The sequence below is a fragment of the Cervus canadensis genome, chromosome 33, assembly GCF_019320065.1.
Source record: "Cervus canadensis isolate Bull #8, Minnesota chromosome 33, ASM1932006v1, whole genome shotgun sequence".
Taxonomy (NCBI): Eukaryota; Metazoa; Chordata; class Mammalia; order Artiodactyla; family Cervidae; genus Cervus; species Cervus canadensis.
The window spans coordinates 15,892,134-15,917,067 of NC_057418.1; the positions used below are offsets into that span (position 1 = coordinate 15,892,134).

Below are 24,934 nucleotides of genomic sequence, written 5' to 3' on the forward strand. Positions count from 1 at the left end.
TTGGCATAGTCAATAAAGCAGAATTAGATGTTTTCCTGGAACTCTCTTGCTTTTTCGATGATCCAGCGAATGTTGGCAATTTGATCTCTGGTTCCTCTGCCTTTTCTCAATCCAGCTTGAACATCTGGAAGTTCACGGTTCACGTACTGTTGAACCCTGGCTTGGAGAATTTTGAGCATTACTTTGCTAGCTTGTGAGATGAGTGCAGCTGTGTGGTAGTTTGAGCATTCTTTGGCACTGCCTTTCTTTGGGGTTGGAATGAAAACAGACCTTTTCCAGACCTGTGCCAGTATACAACAAAGTGAGTCAGTTATGTCAATACATATACATATATCCACGGTTTTTTAGATTCTGTTCCCATGTAGGTCATTACAGAGTATTGTGTAGAGTTCCCTGTGCCACACAGTAGGGTCTTATTAGTTATTTGTTTTATACACGTCGCTCAATTGTCTTATACACAGCAGTGTGTATATGTCAATCCCAATCTCCCAGTTTATCCCTGTTCACCCTTCCCCTTTGGTAACCATAAGTTTGTTTTTTTTTTTCTATATCTGTGACTCTATTTCTGTTTTGTAAATAGGTTCATTTGTACCATTTTTTTTTAAGACCTAATATTTAAGCGATGGACTTTCCTGGTAGCTCAGCTGGTAAAGAATCCGCCTGCAATGCAGAACACCCCAGTTCAATTTCTGGGTCAGGAAGTTCCCCTGAAGAAGGGATAGGTTATCCACTCCAGTATTCTTGGGCTTCCCTGGTGGCTTAGCTGGTAAAGAATCCACCTGCAGTGCAGGAGAACTGGGTTCAATCCCTGGGTTGGAAGATCCCCTGGAGAAGGGAATGGCTCCCCACTCCAGTAGTCTTGCCTGGAGAATCCCCAGGGACAGAGGAGCCTGGCAGGCTAAGTCCATGGGGTCAGAAAGAGTTGGACACGACTGAGTGACTAAGCAAAGCATAGCACAATATTCCATAGTATATATAATATATACGTACCACATTTTCTTTATCCATTCCTCCATCAATGGACATTTAAGTTGTTTCTATGTCCTAGTTATTTGAAAAGATAAATGTACTCCCAGTGTCCATTGAAATGATTTTTAATCCATGTTATATGGTATGGAAGCAGTACCTTTCTATTTAAAAAAATATTTTGGAGACTTCCTTGGTAGTCTAGTGGGCTAAGACTCTGTGGTCCCCATGCAGGGGGGCACTGGATTGGAACCCTGATCAGGGAACTGGATCCCGTATGCTGCAGCTAAGACCCAGAGCAGCCAAATAAATAAATATTTTTTAATTGTTCACTTTAAATATGTATATATTTTGGAAAGCAAGAGAAAGACCAAAGAAATGGAAGGTGAAAGTCTTCAAATTTCATTTAATATTTTATGTATTACACATCCTGACTATAACCACAGATGCTAGAACTTTAATCTTGAGCAGTCTCCTAATTCATATGCTCTACTTTTGTACCATCACACAGCATATATTTTAATCCTTCTATTTATTCTGCAAGAAAGTTTATTATAAAACTTCCCTTTAGTTTATAGATTACCAAATGCCATCACAAATAATGAATGTATTTTTCCCATAGCAAGTCCAGACCCTTCTTGTGTAGTATAAATCCATTTTTTAAATTTGTTAAATACCATTAAGTTCCTCCATCCATACCTAAACTTCCTACTCATCTGTCTCTCCATTTTTTCTGGCAAAAGCACACCTGTTCATAAATCAAATAATTCAGCACTTAGAAGGTACAGGTACAATTTATAGATAATCTGTTCCAGAGCATAGGTGTGTGGCTCAGATGGTATTTGAGATAACTTAGGGGCACGGGGCCCTGGCATTAAATAGTATAGAATTACCTGGTGGAAAGGTAGTTCTCTCTCAATTATCTTTCAATCCTTCTGATTTCATTTAGAAGGGTCTCTATTTCATTCTAGCCTGTCTTTGTACATGCATACTAAGTCACTCAGTTGTGTCTAGCTCTATGTGCGTGTCTTTAAGGCCCCTCTAATTCTAACACCCCTACTTAACACACATAGAGCAGGCTTCCGAATCAAACTAGCAAACCATCTGTTGAATATTTATCAAGATCAATTAGTTTCCATTGTATTTGTTTTTGTGGTTATCTTCTATTAACATATTCCATTTAGGAGAGTTTATAAGCCTCATAAGTTTTCCTTTAAATGTATTTATTTAAGAAAAAAACAGTGAATTGACTAAAAAAGTTATTTAAAAACTCACATAGCCTGCGACAGCTCTGAATTAGGACTTTTGACTTTTGTAGGCACTTTGTATTTGTGTCCTTCCTCCATGATACTGTTCTGGTGCCTAAATGTCACAGGAAAGAACTCATTTAGTAAAATGTGTTTTTTCACAGTGAAAATCTTTTTGTTTATTTTGAAGCTTAACCAAAAAAATAGTTCTGGTTTGTTGAGAGACAACATAAGTAAACTTAAATCATGTACTGCCAGAAGCTTATTGAGTCAAACATGATTTATCTCTGATATCTTTTAAAGACATAATTCTAATATATGAAACAGCATGAAATTTGGAGACAGAACTAGTCTTGAACACTCGGTAGACTTACTTAGTAGGGCCCGACAGTTATTGCCTTTGGATTCCTCTGGTGGTCTAGCACTTAAGAATTCACCTGCCAATGCAGGGGACACAGGTTTGATCCTGGTTCAGGAAGATTCCATATGCCGGGAGGTGGGGGATTGGGGATGGCCAGTGAACTGGTGGCCCACCACTACTGAAGCCCACACACTCTAGAGTCGGTACTCTGCGACAGGAGAAGCTACTGCAGTTAAGAAGCCCACGCACCATAACTAGAGCGTAGCTCCTGCTCGCTGCAACTCAATAAAGCCTGCACACAGCAAGGAAGACCCAGCACAACCAAAAGCAACAAATAAATAAATAATTTTTAACAAGACAGTTACTTTTTCCGAGTCTTTGTTAATCCCATCTACAGAAAAAAGTTAGTAACTCCCACTTAGGATGTTGTTTCAAAGATTAAATGATCTCCACAAATATTTATTGAGCCCCTCCTGTGCGCTAGGCTCTTTTTTAAGTGCTCCAAATACCACAGTGAACAAAATGGAAGCTTACCACTCTTGCGCAGCTTTGGTCTTAAATGGAGCTGAATATTTCTTTCCCAGTTCTTAAGTCATTGAAACAGTATTGCCTGGGAGTGGATTAGAACTGAATTTCTTGTACCCCTAGTTCTGAAGTCATTGCCCCTCTTGCTGCTACAGATTTTGAGTCACAATTAGCTGCCAAAGGTAACTTAGAGATTCAACAAGGCCTTTCATAGATTTTTTTAAATCTTTTTTTTAGTCATAAGACTTTAGCTACATGCAGAGAAACATTTATATTTGCTGTAAATATTTTGCACTATTTTTACTTTTGTTAATATGTAATGTTTATCAGTAAACATAATTTGCATTATAAAATTTTAGAAAAGAGGACATACATTCTTTAGTGCCTGAAAATTCTACATAATAAGCTGTTCCTACTCTCATATAGAATTTGCCCCTGGTCAAAGCTGGCATGGGCCCAGCTAGCCACAGAAAGATCTTTTGTCCTCGCTGATGGAACAGATAGCTCCTTTTTAGTGGTGATGATGCCAGAAATGAAGTGACCTGGAGAGATTTTCGTTTTTCAAAGAGATTTTTTTTTTATTGCCTGGCATCACCAAAGGACATCCTAACCTTTCCAGGTTTGACATCTGATGATCAGCAAATAGGGTTGGTAAAATAATGTTAACTGGGTAAAGATATTCAGATTAGTTGTTGGAACTTATACAAATTTATAGAAAAATGAGTGAATTTTTACTCGGTGTGGTACAATGGAGTAAGAAGTAGAGCTTAGATATATCTTAATATTAAAAAGTCAAAAATAATATCATTTTATAACCAACACAGGCTATTAGAGTCACCACTATCTTCAGTGGTGATTTGCACTGAATATTTGATTCACAGATACTTGTGCATCACAAATATTTGATGCACAAATATTTGATTTGCAGGGATTTTTCTTCTATGTGGGATCTGAGAAGTCTTAGCCTTATTGCTAACTATATATATGACTTTTTACATGAAGTCACTATTGCAGAACTATTTTTGGCGTCTCAAATTGTTGGTGAAATTCCAGGCCAACATTATCTGAGGTGACTAAATTATAGTAGGGAAAAAAAACAACAACAATGAAATAAGTCTTTAAAATACATACCATCTCTGTATTAACACATGTGTACATTTTGTGTGGTTCCCTTTAGAGCTAATCATACTAATTATTTAAAACAATAACAGAGAAGCAAAGGATAAGGAAATATAAAGCTACCCAACTATGGAGTCACCCACCTGACATTATAGACATACCATAGTCTAATTGCCATGTATTGGCAGTCGAAATAATTATGTAGAAGAGAAAGTTTAAAGCAAAGAATTGCCAGTGTCTTATCATTTCTTACAATATCCTGTTTTTTCTATGAATATAAACAGTAAGTTACTCCAAAGATGTTCCCTTCACTATCCCTACCGTGTCTTTTCCTGCCCGTCTACCTGTCACCTGATTCCATTTTGTGACAGTACTTATTAGAGTTTGAAAATCATAACATACAGTTTCATGCCTTTTCCTGGAACATGCAAACTATACAGCAAGAGCAGAACAAGTACTCTCTCATGACCATTAAGGAGTATCCTTAATAGAATTCACAGTTGCTGGTGGTTCAGTTCTCGGTTCCACCATCTTCTTACTCTTGGAAAACTCTCCAGTGATGGAAGGTAAATTTATATCCTGAGTCAGTTTTACCTAAGAAGCTCTTTTTCCCTTGTATCTTTCCACCAAATTTCAATGTCAGGAGTACTTGACCTTCCTTTCTTCTTACCATACGGAGGGGGTAAGTTTTATCCCTATCCTGGCCCACTGTACTGAGAATCAAGAGTGGCTGCTGGCTTCAAAAAACAAGTGGAAATATTCCACACAACTTCTTTGGAGTGTCTAGTCCAACGTCGTATCTAAATCCATGCACTGCTGGTACAAGCCAGAGCATCCTTTCTGCAAGCTAATTTGGCCTCCTTTTCTAACCTGCTGCTGGTTCACACATAATTTGGCATTATGTATCAACAGCCTTAAAATCATAACCTTTGACTGTAAGAAAATAATTTAAATCACTGTGTTGTACACCTGACACCAATATAACATATTGTAAATCATCAATACATCAGTTGAAAAGTAATTTAACAAGGATTTCTACAGAAGATATTAATTTAAAATGAATATCTTTAAAATTATTTAAATTAAAATTATTCAAGTAAAAATTGAAAAACCTTATACTCCTTAATGACCAAGAATAAAAGTCAGTTAAATAAGTGTTGGTATAGGGAATTCCCTGGTGATCCAATGGTTAGGACTCAGCGCTTTCACTCCTGGGGCCTGGGTTCCATCCCTTGTCAGAAAACTAAGATCCTGCAAGCCATGTTGTAAGGTCAAAAATAAATAGATGGATAGATAGATAAATGTTGATACATCCATAAAACGGAGTTTTCAGCAGCTCTGGTCAGGGTTTATATTCTAAAAGAATTTCTAAAATTGAAAATCAAAAATTCTCATGCTGTCATTCCAAATAAAATGGCCGGCACAATATGAGCTTAACTGTGTATAAATAATATGAACAAAAAGTTGAGAGGCAGGAGGATGTATAGTAAAATATTAACAGTGGTTGTTTTTATTCCTTTATTATATTCTAATTTGTTCCCTTTACATCTTTCTATAATTTTCTGTAATGAGAATAAAGAAAATACAGTTTTAAAAACTATGATACAGAAGAAAAAACAGGGGAGCAATTGATGGACTACATGTGTTCATGTCCATTCTACCACTTAGACCATATACTGGTCTCTGCTGAGGCACTTTTGCTTGGAAATGACACTACCCTTTCTCCTAGTGATGGCAAAACAGCTGCTGAGGGGTGATGATAAGAACCTGTGTCACCTGCTCTCTGTTCTTTTTCAGCACACAACGGTGTTGCCCTTTATATTAATCGAGATGAGGACATCACACCATGCGTATCCCAGCAGGAGCAGCGGACTGGCCGCCATATGTACCTTCTCTTTTGGCTATATATTATGGTAAGGATGGTGCCTGCTGGGCTTTCGTATTGTATTAGATTTTGTGCTGCTAAATTTGGGCACATATTTCATTATGGATATAATCACTAACAGATTCACACTGTGTGCCTCATTTGGTCCAGGACCTGGGCTTTGTCTCATTTCCCCAGATGCTTATATTTTTAGAAAGTATATGCCAAACCTCACACAACAGGAATTTGTTGAACAATCCCATGTAAGCAGCGCTTCTTCCAAGGCTGCATTTTTCAACTCTTTTTCAAACTAAATGTTTTTCTTGAACATCAGTTTTATTGCTTTTTTTACTTGATTTGCTGTTGTTGTTGTTGATGCTTTTGTTGGGCGTGATGGAGTTGCAACAAATGCAAATGAGGACAGAAGGAATGACCTCTTCCAGGAGTGACTTCCACCCTCTAAGTGAAACAAGTGAAAATGTACATTTTCCTGATTCAGTTTAAAGCCTGACTGTCACCTTGAGCATGCATTTAATAGCTTTGCTTTGAAAAACTGGGGTAAATAAATGACAGGAAATCTCCACTTGGTCTACTGGGCATGAATAAATCCCAAGTGGGAGGTGGCAACATTTATCTGATATAAGACTTTTTGCCTGATGAGTTTATTTCACTTTAATTTCAGTTCTAACCATGTGTTAACATTTCAAAATTATTTAACATAGAGAATTTCTTATTTCTCTGTATAATTCCAAGTCCTCGTTAATATATTAGCCTATGCCAAAGAGGTCTCTGCCCCTAGCACTTCCGTCTCTTGGGACTCTGTTGTCCTGAGTTCTGGGTCACTATCCCCTCCTGTAAACTTTTGGGACTGAGTCATGTCCTTTCAAACACCCCAGAACTGTACTTAATCCCACCAGAATCCTGGAGCACTTTGGGAGGTCCAGTCCTCGTGAAGCATTTTGCTCCAGCCAGTCCAGAAATATTAAATAAAGGTCAGTACAGTACTTCACATACTTTGCCTGAATAAGGCTCCAAATCTGAACCAAAAGGGGCTTTGCTGTTGGGAAGTCATGCGCACCCTATGACTGGATCTAAGGGGACATCCAGACAGTAGACCCTAGAACAAACATGTGGTCATGCTCCATGGACCCCTTCATTGACCACTCACTGTTCAGGACTGGGGAGCGTTTGTTTTCCTAGTCACTTTGTTGGTTGGTTTTGTTTCCAACCAAAACATTAAGTATTGGCTTTCTCTGAAAGAAAAAGTTCAAATGATCCGGACTCGCAGGTTAAAGTGTGACTCTGAAATAATGTCTTAAAAATGAAGATTATGTGCTTTATACATAGGAACTTGATGTTCAGATGACTTTTTTTTAATTGGAGTATAATTACTTTACAATGTTGTATTAGTCTCTGCTGTATAATGAAGTGAATCAGCTGTATGTAATACATACATTCCCCTCCTGCTTTGACCTCCCTCCCACCCGCCCCGATCCCACCCATCCAGGTCATCTTATCTTTCAGAAGAGTCATGATAGGAAAGCTAAGAGTTATTCCAGAGATGTTACAGTGTTTACAGTTCATCTGGAACTGCCTATAGCTTTAGTTTAAAAATCAAATACCCTTCCCATCTCCCATCCCCCACCAACAGTCTCATTACTTTGTGCTCATATTTACTTACCTATGGTAAGAAAAGATTTTTACTCTGGGGAATGCTGAGTGTATTTCTGTGAATTCATTTAGATGCCATTAAATTATGTGAATCTTGTAGCACCCCAGAGGTTTTAGGAACTGCATACTTTCTGATGGTTTTTCTTCCACCGCGGGTACAATCAGTCCACGTTCCAAAGAGACACGTGGGAAATACCACATAGTCTTTATTATAGACCCCCAAGATCCCTCATTAAAATGAAGCATTACTCACGCTCTGCATGCCAAGGGAGACTTGCCAGCTATGCATCTTTCCTGAGCAAACCAGTGCTTGTTTGGACACGTATCTGCATTAACCAGCAGACTCTTCCAGATATGTTCTGAGAACGCTCTCAGAGTCGACTTTTTCCTCTGGTGTTCTGCCTTAGGCATTCATAGCTGTGCCAAGAGCTCAACAATGCCCCTCACATCATATCACATTATATAAATCCAAGAATTTTAATTGTTATCACAGAAGGTACTGGCTTTTGCTTCTTCCCAGACTGTCTCAGATACGACATACCAGTGACACAGCAGCAAAAGGCTCAGGATATGAAATCTTTTGAAGCATACCAGGGTTAGAACTGGACATTCCAGAGCCTCGTGCCAAAATATAAGAAACCATTCTTCTTGTCATGCGCTGCTTATAAAGCAGATCTCCCTGACAGTCCTCTGTGTGGTTGAGTTGAAGCTATACGTCCAAGGCTCCTGGCCAGCCTCCCTGTCTGCTCAGCTCTGATTATAGCTTGCTGCTCGTTCTCACAAGTCTCCCTCCCCATCTGAATCTGCAGTCTTTCTAGATTTGGATCTTGAGAGTTGAGAAAGTGAGAGGGTATTGGAGCTTTCCCTCATGGAGTGAGCCACACTCAGTGACTCCATTTCCCAGCCCCCATCTCAGTCTAACCCAGGCTTAGCATCTGAAGTCATCCCAGACCCTTCCCATGCCCATCTCCACCTGTCTTTCCACTTACCCAGGAGTCTGGGACAGAGACATCCCCTGACCATTGATGGTGGCCTCTTAACTCCCTCTCTTCACACCTCACCTCCACCATCACTCCTCCATGCATTTCTCTGCACCTCACTGAGAATTCCCCCTAATAAATAAGATCATGCCTTTCCCCTTATGCAGGACACAGCACCAAAAGTCCCTTTGGTTTCTAATGCAGCTGTAATTATCAGGAAATGTAATGAATGCCATTATTTTGATTGCTGTGCCAAGCAATTTAAAGTATTATCATATTATTTCCCCAAATAACCCTTTGAGATAAGCACTATCTGGCTCGTTTTACAGATTAGGAAACCCTTGAGAGAGACGATATGGCTTACCCAAGGAAAAGAGACTGTTTTTTGTTGTTGCCAGACCTGCTGTTGACCCTTGAACAGGGTGGATGAGGGGTGCCAACCCTCTCTGCAATGGTAGATCTGAGAGTAATTGTACAGTCAGCTCCATATACGTGGTTCTCCTCTACCTGCAATTCCTTTGTACCTGAGATTCCACATCTGTAGATTCACCCAATTTCAGATTATATACCAATCTCAGGTACCGTTGTGAGCATTGAAAAGAAAACCTGGGGGTTTTTCTGATTGTCCAGTGGCTAAGAATCTGCCTTCCAGTATAGGGGGTGCACGTTCCCAGCTGGGGCACTAAGATGCCACGTGCCCCGAGGCAACAAAGTCTGCACCCGGCAACTGGGGATGCCCAAGAACCGCAGCAGATACCCAGCACAGCCAGGAAAAAAAAAAAATCCATGTCTAAATAAACAAAGGAACCATCGAAGTTCAAACCCATGTTGTTGAGGGGTCAACTGTCCAGTACAGGCACTGGGGTGTGGCTGCAGAGTCTCTGCTTGAACCTTACTCTCCACTCTCCGTTACTGTGTGAAGAGTGACTCTATGGGTGAACGAACTAAGTGGGTTTTCAGTTTTCCTTCCATTCTGCAGCAGTGCATCAGAAGCAGCCGTGTCTAGTCATTAAGGCCACTGGGTACGAAGTGCCTGCCACGCGACTGGCAGTCCGTCTGGCCCCCATTGTTGTTGTTCTGTGTTTACACCGAGGACACTCAGTCCTTAGGGAGCCCCTCAGCCCCTTTCTGCATGTATTTTCCCTCATTAACCTGTCATGCTACTCTGCGAGGTGGAGGTCCGCATCCTTGAAATCAGACAGTCCTTGTTCAGATCCCCTCTTCTTAGGAGCTTTGAGCAAATTACTTACCATCTCATAGCTTCATTTTTATCACATTTAAAATAGGAGACATTGCCTGCATGTTCTCTCTCGTTAGAAATGAGTGAGCACACTGGTCATTCAAGAAATGATAGTATCTTTCCTTCCTCCCAGTTGACTAAAGTCCTGAGTGTCTGAGTCTCAGTGGAAAGTTCTCATTTCTGTCTCTTTCTCTTTTCCCCACCATCCTTATTTTCATTTTATTCTCTGCTCTTGTTAAGAATTTTGGGCCCACCTCATGGGTTTTATGTCTCCTTCTATTAAGAAGGCCAAAGAGTGTTCTGAAAATTTCTTATGTTTCATATACTAAGTTATTTCCCAAGCTCTGCTTTTCCCCTGAGAATTGAAAGCGTCATTGCTTTCCCATTATCCTCATCTATTTGTTTTTTATGAACACCTCGTGTAGTGGTAGTTACTGTTTTCTTATCCTCTAAGGAGAAGTCTTTGTAGACCATTGAGGATTTGCTATGTGAGAGTGTGGCTTGCACAGGGCTCCTCCAATGTCCATGTGGGTCCTGGTAGCATCAGAGTTTTAGATCAGTACCTGGACAGAACAGGCTTCTGTGTATTATCCATCTCAGTTCCCAGTGTTTAGTGTTTGTTATTCTGAGTTTCATCTTTTCTTACCCCCAACAGCTGGTTCTCAGACACACACATGAAGAGCCAGAATTCTCCATATGTATTAAGCAGGCCCCTCATCAAGACCATTTTATATGTGGTCATGACCCTTCCCACACTCCTCAACATCCCTACCCTCCATCCAAACCAACACGACTTCTTTTCCCTGCCGTCTTCCAGAATCACCATTTGGACGCTGCTCATGCCTTTGATGCTGTTGGCAAGTTTCCTTTGTATTTCTCCAGCCTGCTCTGCCCATCCCCCTCCACCTCCCTCTCACTCTGCCCTTTCCTCTCTAGGCAGATGGCCCGGTCTTTAATTTCACACGGAAAGTAAAAAACTTTGAACAGGAACTCTTGAGTTCTTCCTGCAAACATCCTTTCTGTACCCTCCCTTTCCTGTGTCTCCTGTGCCCGTGGGGGAAGCGTTTCCACAGCTTCTAACTGGTAGCCCCTCCCTCTGTACTCTGGCTGCATCCCCTCCCAGCTCTCTACCCTTCCTCCATCACTTCTTTCTCCTATAACTCCAGCCTCACTACCAGAGCCTTCCCATCAGTGCTTGAACAGATTCCTGTCCTTGTCTCCACCCTAAAAAAGAAATAATTATTATTCTTGGCCCAACCCCTTTTATACCTAGCTACCGCACTATCGGTGGCTCAGAGGTTAAAGAGTCTGCCTGCAATGGGGGAAATCCGGGTTTGATCCCTGGGTTGGGAAGATCCCCTGGAGAAGGAAATGGCAGCCCACTCCAGTATTCTTGCCTGGAGAATCCCATGGACGGAGGAGCCTGGTGGGCTACAGTCCATGGGGTCGCAAAGAGCCATACACCACTGAGCGACTTCACTTTCACTTTCACCGCACTATCATTGGAAGGACTGATGTTGACGCTAAAACTCCAATACTTTGGCCACCTGATGCAAAGAACTGACTTATTTGAAAAGACCCTGATGCTGGGAAAGATTGAAGGCAGGAGGAGAAGGGGATGACAGAGGATGAGATGGTTGGATGGCATCATCGACTCAATGGACATGAGTTTGGGTAAACTCCGGGAGTTGGTGATGGACAGGGAAGCCTGGTGTGTTGCAGTCCATGGGGTCACAAAGAGTCGGACACGACTGAGTGACTGAACTGAACTGGACTGGACTGAACTGTACTACCTCCCTACTTGCAGCCCAGTTTCCCCAAAGAGTTGTCTGTTGTTGTTGTTTAGCTGCCAAGCTGTGTCCAGTTCTTGGCGACCCCATGGATTGCAGCATGCCAGGCCCCCCGTCCCTCACCATCTCCTGGAGTTTGCCCCAGTTCATGTCCATTGAGTCGGTCATGCTATCCCACCAAAGAATTGTCTACACTGTCTCTAGGCCCATTTACACACTTAGGAGACAGGACAGGGAAGCCGCTGGAGAATGGATTTTTTGAGGCAGGCTGCCTGAGCCTAGATTCCACTTCTGTCATATGACCTTGGGCAAATCACATGGCGTCCCTGTGTCTTCATGTCCTCATCTGTAGAATGGTATAAGAAGAGTACCTACCTCCTTAGGTTGCTGTGATAACTAAAGGAAGATTAATTTTTAGTACGTGTGACACCTATAGGCCAGTATCTAACACAGAGTGTACTATGTGACTGGGATTATAAGCCACTCCAGTGTGGCTTAAGCTTCATTACTTTGGTTAAACCTTTGCTAATGTCACCAAGATCTTCTATTTTGATAAATCCACTGGATGCTTTATAGACCTCTTCTCAACTGACATGTCAGCAGTTCTGATACTAAAATATCCCCCCACTTCCTGAATCACTCTCCTCCCTGACTTAGATGATGTAACAACCACCCTAATTTCCTCCCTGCTCTCTCAGCATCACTGACTGGCTCTTCCCACTCTACCCAGTGCTGGAGTCCTTTGAAACTCAAGTATTCTTCTCTTTTTATTTATTATTTAAATTTTTTTTTCATGGCAAGAATACCTAACTTGAGATCTACTCTTGTAATGTAGGTCCTCCTTTTTTAAAATATTTTTTTATTTATTTGGCTGCCTCGGGTCTTCGTTGTGGGACACAGGATCTTTCGTTGAGGCACAAGGACTCTCTAGTTGCAGCGTGCAGGCTCCAGGGTGCCCTGGCTCTGTAGTTGCAACATGCAGGCTTACTTGCTCTGAGGCATGTGGGATCTAGCTCTCCAACCAGGAATTGAACCTGTGTCCCCTGCATTGCAAGGCAAATTCTTAACCACTGGACCCCTAGAGAAGTCCTGGTCTCCCTCTCTTTTTTTAAAACCACCTCTTATCAGTAAGTAAACCCATCTTTAGTGTACATAGTTAGTGCTAGTCACTTGGTCATGTCCGGCTCTTTGCGACCCCATGGACCATAGTTCACCAGGACCTCTGTGCATGGGATTCTCCAGACAAGAATAATGGACTGGGTTGCCATTCCTTTCTCAGGGGATCTTCCTGACCCCAGATTGAACCCGGGTCTCCTGCACTACAGGCAGATCTTCACAGTCTCAGCTTCCAGGGAAGCCCGACACGACTGAAACAACCTACCTCACACACCATTTTTGCAGCCACTGTCTCAGATCTCCAGCTCAGAGCTCTTTCTTGATGTTTGCTCACAAGCCTCTCCCCTTTAGCAGCTGCACACCTAATTCATGTGCTTTCCCAATCACACCCCCAAGTCTCTATCCCCTGAGCGTTGCCACCCCCTCAGTTTTTCATGCCCCAAAACTATGAAACCTCCTCTGCCCATCTCTCTTGGACCCACTACAAAGAATCATCCACCAGTTTTTGTCTTCTGTGCCTCCAAAGTCCTTTTAGAATCCTTACACTTTGATCCCTCTCCATTGCCAACATCATGGTCCAAGCTGCAATTATCTCCTGAGCTACTGCAAAGAGCTGGCATTTCCTCACCTCTACTCATCTGTATATAGGATCCCTCAATTCTTTTGTTAAAACACATATGATCATGCCACTCAATTGCTCAGAGAATGTGGATGACTTCCCACTGTGTCTAGGGATAAATTCCAAAATTCCTTTACATGGCCTAGGGGACCTGCATTGTTTGATTCCACCGACCTCTGTATCTTCATCCTCCTTCTCTTTCACTTTGCTTAGCTCCAGCCATGGTGATCTTCACACCAATTGTCGAGGGCAGTATGCTCCTATCAGCTCCAAAGCTTTCATCTCTCCATACCCCCATCCAACCCCACCCTCCCCTCAGTTATGTCTCCCATAAATATTAGTTCCAGATCTTACTTATCTGTCATGGATCTCTCTGTCTCAGTTCAGCTCAGGTGAGTCGCTCAGTCACGTCCAACACTTTGCAACCGCATGGACTGGAGCATGCCAGACCCCCTGTCCATCACCAACTTCCAGAGCTTGCTCAAACCCATGTCCATCGAGTCAGTGATGCCATCCAACCATCTCATCCTCTGTCATCCCATTCTCCTCCTGCCCTCAATCTTGCCCAGCATCAGGGTCTTTTCCAATGAGTCAGTTCTTCACATCAGGTGGCCAAAGTATTGGAGTTTCAGCGTCAGCCTCAGTTCTTCCAATGAATATTCAGGACTGATCTCCTTTAGGATGGACTGGTTTGATCTCCTTGCTGTCCAAGGGACTCTCAAGAGTCCTCTCCAGCACCACAGTTCAAAAGCATCAATTCTTCAACACTCAGACTTCTTTATAGTCTAACTCTCACATCCATACATGACTACTGGAAAAACCATAGCCTTGACTAGACAGACCTTTGTTGACAAAGTAATGTCTCTGCTTTTTAATATGCTATCTAGGTTTGTCATATTTTTCTTCCAAGGAGCAAGTGTCTTTTAATTTCATGGCTGGGTTCACCATCACAGTGATTTTGGAGCCCAAGAAAATAAAGTCTCTCACTATTCCCATTGTTTCCCCATCTATTTGCCATGAAGTGATGGGACTGAATGCCATGATCTTAGTTCTTTGAATGTTGAGCTTTAAGCCAACTTTTTCACTCTCCTCTTTTACCTTCATCAAGAGGCTCTTTAGTTCCTCTTCACTTTCTGCCATAAGGGTGGTGTCATCTGCATATATGAGGTTATTGGTATTTCTCCCTGCAATCTTGATTCCACCTTGTGCTTCATCCAGCCCAGCATTTTGCATGCATTACTCTGCATATACATTAAATAAGCAAGGTGATATATACAGCCTTGATGTTTTCCTTTCCCAATTTGGAATCACTCCATTGTTCCATGTCCAGTTCTAACTATTCCTTCTTGACCTGCATACAGATTTCTCAGGAGGCAGGTAAGGTGGTCTGGTATTCCCACCTCTTTCAGAATTTTCCAGTTTGTTGTGATCCACACAGTCAAAGGCTTTAACGTAGTCAATGAAGCAGATGTTTTTCTGGAATTCTCTTGCTTTTTCTATGATCCAAAAGATGTTGGCAATTTGATCTCTGGTTCCTCTGGCTTTTCTTAATGCAGCGTGAACATCTGGAAGTTCTCAGTTCATGTACTATTGAAGACTAGCTTGGAGAATTTTGAGCATTACTTTGCTGGCATGTGAGATGAGTGCAATTGTGCAGTAGTTTGAACATTCTTTGCCATTGCCTTTCTTTGGGATTAGAATGAAAATTGGCCTTTTCCAGTCCTGTGGCCACTGCTGAGTTTTCCAAATGTGCTGGCATATTGAGTGCAGCACTTCCACAGCATCATCTTTTTGGATTTGAAAGAGCTCAGCTGGAATTCCATCACCTCCTCTAGCTTTGCTCGTAGTGATGCTTCCTAAGGCCCATTTGACTTTGCACTTCAGGATGTCTGGCTCTAGGTGAGTGATCACACTATCTGGGTGGGTTATCTGGGTCATGAAGATCTTTTTTATTTAGTTCTTATAGCTCTTCTGTGTATTCTTACCACCTCTTCTTAATATCTTCTGCTTCTGTTAGTTCCATACCATTTTCATCCTTTATTGTGCCCATGTTTGCATGAAATATTCCCTTGGTATCCTAATTTTCTTGAAGAGATCTCTAGTCTTTCCCATTCTGTTGTTTTCCTCTATTTCTTTGCATTGATCACTGAGGAAGGCTTTCTTATCTCTCCTTGCTGTTCTTTGGTACTCTGCATTCAGTTGGATTTATCTTTCCTTTTCTCCTTTGCCTTTCACTTCTCTTGTTTTCTCAGCTATTTGTAAGGCCTCCTCAGACAACCACTTTGCCTTTTGCATTTCTTCTTCTTGGGGATGGTTTTGACCACCACCTTCTATACAATGTTACAAACTGCCATACATAGTTCTTCAGGCAGTCTGTGTATCAGATCTGATCCCTTTAATCTATTTGTCACTTCCACTGCAGAATCTTAAGGGATTGTATTTCAGTCATACTTGAGTGGTCTAGTGGTTTTCCCTACGTTCTTCAATTTAAGTCTGAATTTGGCAATAAGGAGTTCATGATCTGAGCCACAGTCAGCTCCTGGTCTTGTTTTTTTTGACTGTATAGAGCTTCTCCATCTTAGGCTGCAAAGAATATAATCAATCTGATTTCGGTGTTGACTATCTGGTGATGTCCATGTTTAGAGTTTTCTCTTGTGTTGTTGGAAGAGGGTGTTTGCTATGACCAGTGTGTTCTCTTGGCAAAGTTCTGTTAGTCTTTTCCCTGCTTCATTTTGTACTCCAAGGCCAAACTTACTTGTTACTCCAGGTATCTCTTGACTTCCTACTTTTGCATTCCAGTCCCCTATGATGAAAAGGATATTATTTTGGTGTGTTAGTTCTAGAAGGTCTATAGATCTTCATAGAGCCATTCAACTTCAGCTTCTTCAGCTATAGTGGAGGGAGCATAGACTTGGATTACTGTGATATTGAATAGTTTGCCTTGGAAATGAACAGAGGTCATTCTGTCGTTTTTGAGAGTGCACTCAAGTACTGCATTTCTGACTCTTTTATTGACTGTGAGGGCTACTTCATTTCTTCTAAGGGATTCTTGCCCACAGTAGTAGATATAATGGTTATCTAAATTAAATTCGCCCATTCCGGTCCATTTTAGTTCCCTGATTCCTAAAATGTCAATGTTCACTCTTGCCATCTCCTGTTTGACCACTTCTAATTTACCTTGATTCATGGACCTAACATTCCAGGTTTCTATCAAATATTGTTCTTTACAGCATCAGACTTACTTCCATCACCAGTCACATCCACAACTGGACTTTGTTTTCGCTTTGGCTCAGCCTCTTCATTCTTCCTGGCACTGTTTCTCCACACACTTCTCCAGTAGCATATTGGGCACCTACCGACCTGGAGAGTTCATCTTTCAGTGTCCTATCTTTTTGCTTTTCATACTGTTCATGGGATTCTCAAGGCAAGAGTACTGATGTGGTTTGCCATTCCCTTCTCCAGTGGACCATGTGTTGTCAGAACTGTCCACCATGACCTGTCTGTCTTGGATGGCCCTACTCGGCATGGCTCATAGTTGCACTGAGTAAGACAAGGCTGTGATCCAGTTGATCAGTTTGGTTAGTTTTCTGTAATTGTGGTTTCCATTCTGTCTGCCCTCTGATGGATAAGGATAAGAGGCTTGTGGCAGCTTCCTGATGGGAGGGACTGGCTATGGGGGAATCTGGGTGTTCCTCCGATAGGTAGAGCCGTGCTCAGTGAATCTTTAATCCAATTTTCTGTTGATGGGTGGGGCTGTGTTCACTCCCTGTCGTGTGGCCTGGAGTAATGGCGGTAATGGCCACCTTCTTCAAAAGGACTTGTCCCAGGGCTGTTGTATTCAGTGTCCCTGGCCCCATGGTAGACCACTGTCAACCCCTGCCTTTGCTGGGGACTCCTGGTCACTCACAGGCACATCTGGCTCAGTCTCTTGTGAGGTCACTGCTCCTTTCTCCTGGGTCCAGGTGCACGCAAAGTTTTGTTTGTGCCCTCCAAGAGTCTGTTTCCCCAGTTCTGTGCAAGTTCTGTAATCAAGTCCCACTGGCCTTCAAAGTCAGATTCCCTGGGGATTCTCTGACACTCCGCCAGACCCCAAGGTTGGGAAATCAGTTATGGGCCCTGGAAATTTTGCAGCAGTGTGAAACTCTTTTTCAGGGAGGCCTTCTCTGATTGCCAAGGCTTGGGTCAGCCCCTCTGTGGTACTCTACTGTAGACACCTGTTCATTTCCACCCAGGAAGGGGAAAACAGTTGTAGATATGTGGTTGTTTGGTTAATTTTTTTTCAAAGTCTGTTACCCAGATCTCCTCTCACTATCAAGAGCAAGAGAAAGAAGCAGTTGAAATGGTCTTAAAGAAAATATAAAGTGCTTCCTCATCTACAGTTTTCTAAGGGTTTATGCAGACCCGTTCTCTTTAGATATTATGCCAATCAAAGTGTCAGAGAAGCCATTCTTAAGATCGATTGCTTAATAAGAAAAATTGGGATAGTGTGTGAGTTTTAAATACAAGCAGATAAAGTAAGAAAATATTTTAAATTATATTTGCTAATTCATGTCCAACTTTTGCAACTCCATGGACTGTAGCCCACTAGACTCCTCCGTCCATGGAATTTTCCAGGCAAGAATATTGAAGTTGGTTGCTATTTCCTTCTCCAGGGGATCTTCCCAACCCAGGGATCGAACCTAGATCTCCTGCATTGCAGGCAGTCTCCAGTCTCCTGCATTGCAGCTGGATTCTTTACCAACTGAGCTACACTCTAAGTATTATTGAGCTAAGTGTAGGGTAAGCTCAATATCATACACTTAGATCAATAAAAACCATATAAAGTGTTTACAATACTCTTTCCATCTTTTCCTCTGATGTTGAGTTTCAGCTTTATTGCCTCTTCTCCCACCTGCCTGGCTCATTTAAATTGCCACCTGTAAGGACATCCTTGGTGGTTCAGTGGTTAGGACTCTGGTGCTTCCTCTGCAGGTAGGGGAGGTTCAGTCCCTGGTCAGGGAACCCCCAAACTGTGAGGTGTGGCAAAAATGAATAAACCAAAAAATTGCAACCTGAAGCTGATAGACTTGTAGGAAGAAGCTCACAGACTGTGCTTCTTGCCAGAGTGACATCCTATAAGGGAAATGACCCAGTTCAGGCAATACAAAACTTTCAGGAAGAGGAAAGATCCATTTTTAAGCCAAAGTATAGCCTCTCCTTTTCCTGAGGAGGGCCTTCTCGATGTCTTTGAGAATGTGAGAATATTTTGAAGGCTCAGAATATATTCTGCGAGGGTGGGATTATGTGAATCTCTTTACGGTGATTCCAGTCCTGCCCAGTCCCGTCTTCAGCAGACAGTTTCCCGAGCTCTCAACAAACAGACACTGGGTCTCCCACAGCACCCAGCAGTACTGGGCTCCCAGGAAACACAAAGTAAAACCAACTGAAAAATAAATGAATTAGATAAAGAGATATGTGCACCAGAGTTGAGCTTATACCCCAAGAGTCCGAAGAAGTTTACAACCCCAAAGACCTTTTGTTTGAGATAGAATGAAAATATCAAGAAAAACTTGGTCTAAAATTGTTGTTGTTCAGTTGCTCAGTCGTGTCCGACTCTTTGTGACCCCTTGGACTGCAGCTCGCCAGGCTTCCCTGTCCTTCACTATCTCCCAGACTTTGCTCAAACTCATATCCATTGAGTCGATGATGCCATCCAACCATCTCAGCCTCTGTCCCTTCTCTTGCCCTCAGTCTTTCCCAGCATCAGGGTCTTTTCAAGGGAGTAGGCTCTTCGCATCAGATTTTCAAAGGATTGGAGCTTCAACTTTAGTATCAGTCCTTCCAGTGAATATTCAGGACTGATTTTCTTTAGGATTGATTGATTTGATCACCTTGCAGTCCAATGGACTCTCAAGAGTCTTCTCCAACACCACAGTTCAAAAGCATCAATTCTTTGGTGCTCAGCTTTCTTTATGGTCCAACTCTCATATCCATACTGGAAAAATCATAGCTTTGACTCTGTGGATCTTTGTTGGCAAAGTAATGACTCTAGGTTGGTCATAGCTTTTCTTCCAAGGAGCAAGCGTCTTTTAATTTCATGACTGCAGTCACCATCTGCAATGTTTTGGAGCGCAAGAAAATAAAGCCCGTCACTGTTTCCATATTTTCCCCATCTATTTGTCATGGAGTGATGAGACTGGATGCCATGATATTCATTTTTTGAATGTTGAGTTTTAAGTCAGCTTTTTCACTGTCCTCTTTTACCTTCATCAAGAATCTCTTTAGTTCTTCTTTGCTTTCTGCCATAACGGTGGTGTCATCTATGTATCTGAGGTTATTGATATTTCTCCTGGCAACCTTAATTCCAACTTGAGCTTCATCCAGCCCAGCATTTCACATGATATATTCTGCATATAAGTTAAATAAGCAGGGTGACAGTATACAGCCTTGATGTACTCCTTTCCCAATTTGGAGCCAGTTTGTTGTTCCATATCCAGTTCTAACTTTTGCTTCCTTACCTGCATACAGAGTTATCAGGAGGCAGGTAAGGTGGTCTGGTATTTCCATCTCTATAAGAGTTTTCTTTAGCAGTTTGTTATGAACCACACAGTCAAAGGCTTTAACATAGTCAATGAAGCAGAAGTAGATGTTTTTCTAGAATTCCCTTGCTTTTCTTTGATCCAACGGATGTTGACAATTTGATCTGTGGTTCCTCTGCCTTTCCTGAATCCAGCTTGTATGTCTGGAAGTTCTTGGTTCACATACTATTGAAGCCTAGCTTGAAGGACTGAGCATCACCTTGCTAGCGTGTGAAATGAGTGCATTTGTGTGATGGTTTGAACATTCTTTGGCATTGCCCTTCTTTGGGACAGTGAAAACTGTCCTTTTCTAGTCCCGTGGCCACTGCTGTGTTTTCCAAATTTGCTAAAAAGAGCCAAAAAACTTTTTTTTGCTGAAAAAAGTTTAGAACTCTGTCTTTATACATTAAGGTAGACCTATTTCCTTAATAATTTTCAAAGTAAGAGAAGGAACTATCTTGGTTATTATTATCATACTTTACTTCTCCTCTGTTCTGAAAGCATCAGGTCCGTGTTGATTCGGAGGAAGCTCCTTAGCTCTCGCAGACAAGTATTTCTTGAGTCCCTCCCATGTGTCAGGCACCATGTTAAGCGTAGGAGGTGAGCAGTGTATAAATCTCAGCTCTGCTCTCAGGAGCATATGGTTTGTTAGAGGATAGAGGAAAATTAAAAAGCAATTACCTGGGACTTCCCTGGTGGTCCAGTGGTTCAGACTTTGCCTTCCAATGCAGGGAGTTCAGGTTCACTCCCTAGTTGGGGAGTTAAAAATCCCACATACCTCTCAGCCAGAAAACCAGAACATAAACAACAGAAGCAATATTGTAACAAATTCAATAAAGATTTCTAAGAAATGGTTCAGGTTAAAAAAAAAATCTTAAAAAAAAGCAGTTGCCCTACAGTTTAAAAGGGCCCTAATAGAAGAAATACAGCAGCTCTCAGAGTCCAGAGGAACACGCCTGCATTCATGTATGCTAAGGCACTTCAGTCGTGTCTGACTCTGTGTGATCCTATGGACCGTAGCCCACCAGAGACCAGGCTCATCTGTCCATGGGATTCTTCAGGCAAGAATACTGCAGTGGGTTGCCCTTTCCTCCTCCAGGGGATCTTCCTGACCCAGGGATCAAAACCAGGTTTCTTGTGTCTCCTGCATTGGCGGGAGTGTTCTTTACCACTTGGACCACCTGGGAAGCCCCCACAGGAACATACCCTACCCCAAACTTACAGGTTCATGGAAGGCTTCCCCGAGGAAGTGACAGGTAAGCTGGCCCTTGAGAAGGATGAATAAAAATTAGCCATAAGAAGGTCCCAAGTAAGGGGGTCCCCTGAAGAGCAAGGAGACACTCTAGAGGCAAGAAAGAGCAAATCACAGTCAAGCAGTGATAGGTCAGTGTACCTGGAACCATTGACATTTTCCCAGCTCCAATCACTACCTCTCCTCTCCCTGCCAAAACTGCTTTTATTTTGCCTCTCCACAGCATTCTTCTCTGAGTTGGATTTTTGTCTGTTTGGTTGGTTGTCTGATCGATCGATCAGTCAGTTTCCTAAGATGCCAGGCTCTCTTTGGCTTCTCCTTCTCAGCCTCCTTGGCAGCCCCGTTCAGCTCCTCGCTCCCTAACTCTCAAGCCCTCTGAACAAGCTTTCTTCAGCTGCCTCCTTGTCCACTTTCTGCTTCCTGGCCAGAGATTATTTTAAAATGCAAATCTGATCCTGCCAATCCTCCTGTTTAAAACTCTTCAGTAGTTTGTTTTTGTTTCCAATTTGGGGGGGGATTTTTTTTTTTCTCTTTTGGTAGCACTTTTATTTTTCCTTCAACCATGACGTATCCTTGGGCCATGATATTCTCACCTGAGAGTAGAAAAACAGGATGTCTAAGTCATCCTTAAAAGCTGAGAATTACGTACAGAAATCTTACGTAAATTAAAACAACGCATAAATTTGCAGGTACAAATACAAATCGTTTTGTGACTAGAGTGAGTAATTTAGCCCCGTGATATTCTGCTGGAAAAACATTGGATACGAAAGAAAATGGAGTCTGAAGGCTGGAATTAGCTCTGGTTCTTAGCTGTAATGGGAGACTGCGAGAAAGAAGTCACAGTTCATTCATAAATTCTTGCCAGCCTCTAGAGAAATCCAGAAATCATTGTTAAGGCTCTGTTTAGATCTCATCAGGCCCCAGAGGGATGAACAGCTCAAGAGAAATTGTCAGTTGGCTGAAGAACCATCAGATCAGGCCAACTCCCTTCCATAGACACATTACCTCTTGCCTCCCTTGGTTGCACAATATCTCCAACCAAATATACTAAAGCTTAAACCAAACATAGGTACCTACTGAACTTCTGCCCTCAATTTTTTGTGTTAAACATTACTTCATCCAAGAAATCTTCCCTGATTCCCATCTAGTTTAGGTCTGCCCTGGTTCTTCTTCCTGCTTCTTGCTTATTTGGTATACCTCCTTACATGTCTGGCTTTCCTTCCTAACGGGGATGTCCAGAGGGTGAAAGCTACTCCTCTTCTGTTAATTGCTGTATCCCCACCTCCTAGCAGGATGTTTGTGCAAAGCATTTGTCAGACTCAGAAATGAATGAATGAGGAACGGCTGTGAGCAAATGTTAAGGTTTGGTGACCACAAGCTAAGTTAGCCCTTGGTTTCTATCTTCTTTGTGACAGAAAATTGCCTGACTGCAAGGAGGAAGATGGGTGATGTGGAAAGGGTTTTTTGTTTTTGGGTTTTTTTAAGAAAGAATAATGTGACATGTGGGGGCTTCCTTCATGGCGCAGCGGTAAAGAATCCGCCTGCACTGCAGGAAATTGGGTTCAATCCCTGGGTCAGGATGATTCCCCTGGAGAAGGAAATGGCAACGCATTCAAGTATTCTTGCCTGGGAAATCCCATGGACAGAGGAGCCTGAGGGGACGGGGTGTGGGGCGGGCTACAGTCCGTGGGGTCAAAAAAAAGAGTAAGACACAACTTAGCGACTAAACAACAGCAAATACACCCCCTCATCCCTCACTTAGCACCAACAGTTATCAATATATTGCCAAACTTGTTTCATCTATACCTCTACCTTGCTTTTTTTTAGAGAGATATAACTTGTATATCATAGCATTCACCCTTTTAAAGTGTAGAATTCAGTGGTTTTTAACATATACACAAAGTTGCTCAAGCATTATCCTGTCTAATTCCAGAACATTTTTTATCACCCCCAGAAGAATCCCTGCACCTTTAAGCGGTCAGTCTTCCCCCAGCCCCTGGAAGTGGCTCATCCACTTTCCATCTATATGCATTGCCTATTCTGGATATTTCATGTAAATGGAATCATACAATGTATGGCTTTTTATTCTGGCTTCTTTCACTTATCATCATGATTTCAAGGTTCATCCATAGTGTAATATGAATTGATACGTCAACCATTTCTATTGTCAAATAACATGTCATTGCCTGGGTATACCGTAGTTCATTTATCCACGCATCATTTATCCGCGCGTCAATTGATGGACGTCTTTGGATTGTTTCCACTTTTTGGGCTGAAGATGGAAGTTTAAAGGTATAATGTATCCACATAGTTAAAGGGAAAAGAGGTGACAAAGAAGCTGAAAGATATCAGGCCACAGAGAAGGCCATTTGAATTGAGACCAAAAATAATTCTGTGTGGGCATGTAATCTTATGGCCTACAAAACCCTTTGAACATGAGTTCTGCCTCTTCTCTAGAACTGCACACACCAGCTCTACTAACCTTTTGTAGCTCCGTGAACCTCCCTTGGTCTCTCTCACCTCTGGCATTCACAGCATTCTCTCCCTGGGGACCATTTTCTTCCAGGCTTCATTCGCTCATCCATTCTATCTTTTTAAAAATTTTTTAATAAACAGATTACAATGTTATAAAATTCATAAGATACAAGACTGATACAGAACTATATCTTTGAGTCTCAGATCAGACGTCACTTCCTCCAGGAAGCCATCCCTGACCCTCTAGGTTGCTGATGGTGCCACTTTCCAGCCCTTTCCAGTTCTCCCATAGCATCCCCCAGTCACCCATCGAAGCACATATTGTGCTGCCCTGCAGTCCCTTCCCTCCATCCCTGCCAGGCTGATGGGCAGTAATTACTAGGACATTCTCTGTGTGATCCCCCAGTGCCTGAGACAATACATGTGTCTAATCAGGGCTCAACACATTTTGAAGGAATAAATGAATGAATGAGTGATGCATATGTGCAAAACCATCAATTCAAGAGGGTCAAAGAGGCTGAGAATCTGAGCAGGATAGTAATGTGCCTGTCTTTCCAACACATTGGTGGTTGCAATTCCTCAGAGATAAATTTTCGCACTCTTAATAAGTGAGAACTAGAGTGATGAATATTTCTTTGTGTCTCTGAACGAGCCTTCCATCAAAGCTGAAAATAAATTCTCTAGCAGTATTAGCCCCTCGATTCTCCCATTTTCTTTCTGTCCACCTTTGGTATTCCATTCTTGAATGAAGGTTTCTAGAATATAAATCAAAAGTGGCAAGAAGCTATTCTCTCTGGTGGAAACAGGTAAAAAGAATAGGAAACTAGCTGGGGTTTCAAATGTAATCTGGCGTTAGAGTACTATACTCTTAATTGACATTGGAGAGAGTGAAAGTGCTTTTTCGAAAAGAAAGAAAACTGGGAATTCCCTGGCGATCTAGTGGTTAGGACTCAATGCTTTCAGTGCCGGGGCCAGGAAAGTCCCTGGTAGAGGACCTAAGATCGGGCAAGCTATGCAGTGCGGCCAAATAAAAACTAGAAAAAGAAAACTGCTAGTGATATGCTCCCCCACAACTGCCATCAATTCTGTTAACTCAAATTTTGTATTCTTCTGGTTAACTCAGTTAAACTTTCACTATTATGCTCACACACG

General features: G+C 42.1%; 1 protein-coding gene across 2 annotated transcripts in view; it reads left to right on the forward strand.

Annotated features, from left to right (window-relative positions):
• The window catches only part of AIG1 (androgen induced 1), a 256,927-nt gene that overhangs the window by 212,258 nt on the left and 19,735 nt on the right, over window positions 1–24,934 (forward strand). For both annotated transcript variants that reach the window (XM_043457286.1, XM_043457285.1), the window contains exon 4: window positions 6,016–6,131. In XM_043457286.1, the coding sequence (XP_043313221.1) occupies window positions 6,016–6,131 (116 nt within the window). The remainder of the gene's footprint in view (window positions 1–6,015; window positions 6,132–24,934) is intronic.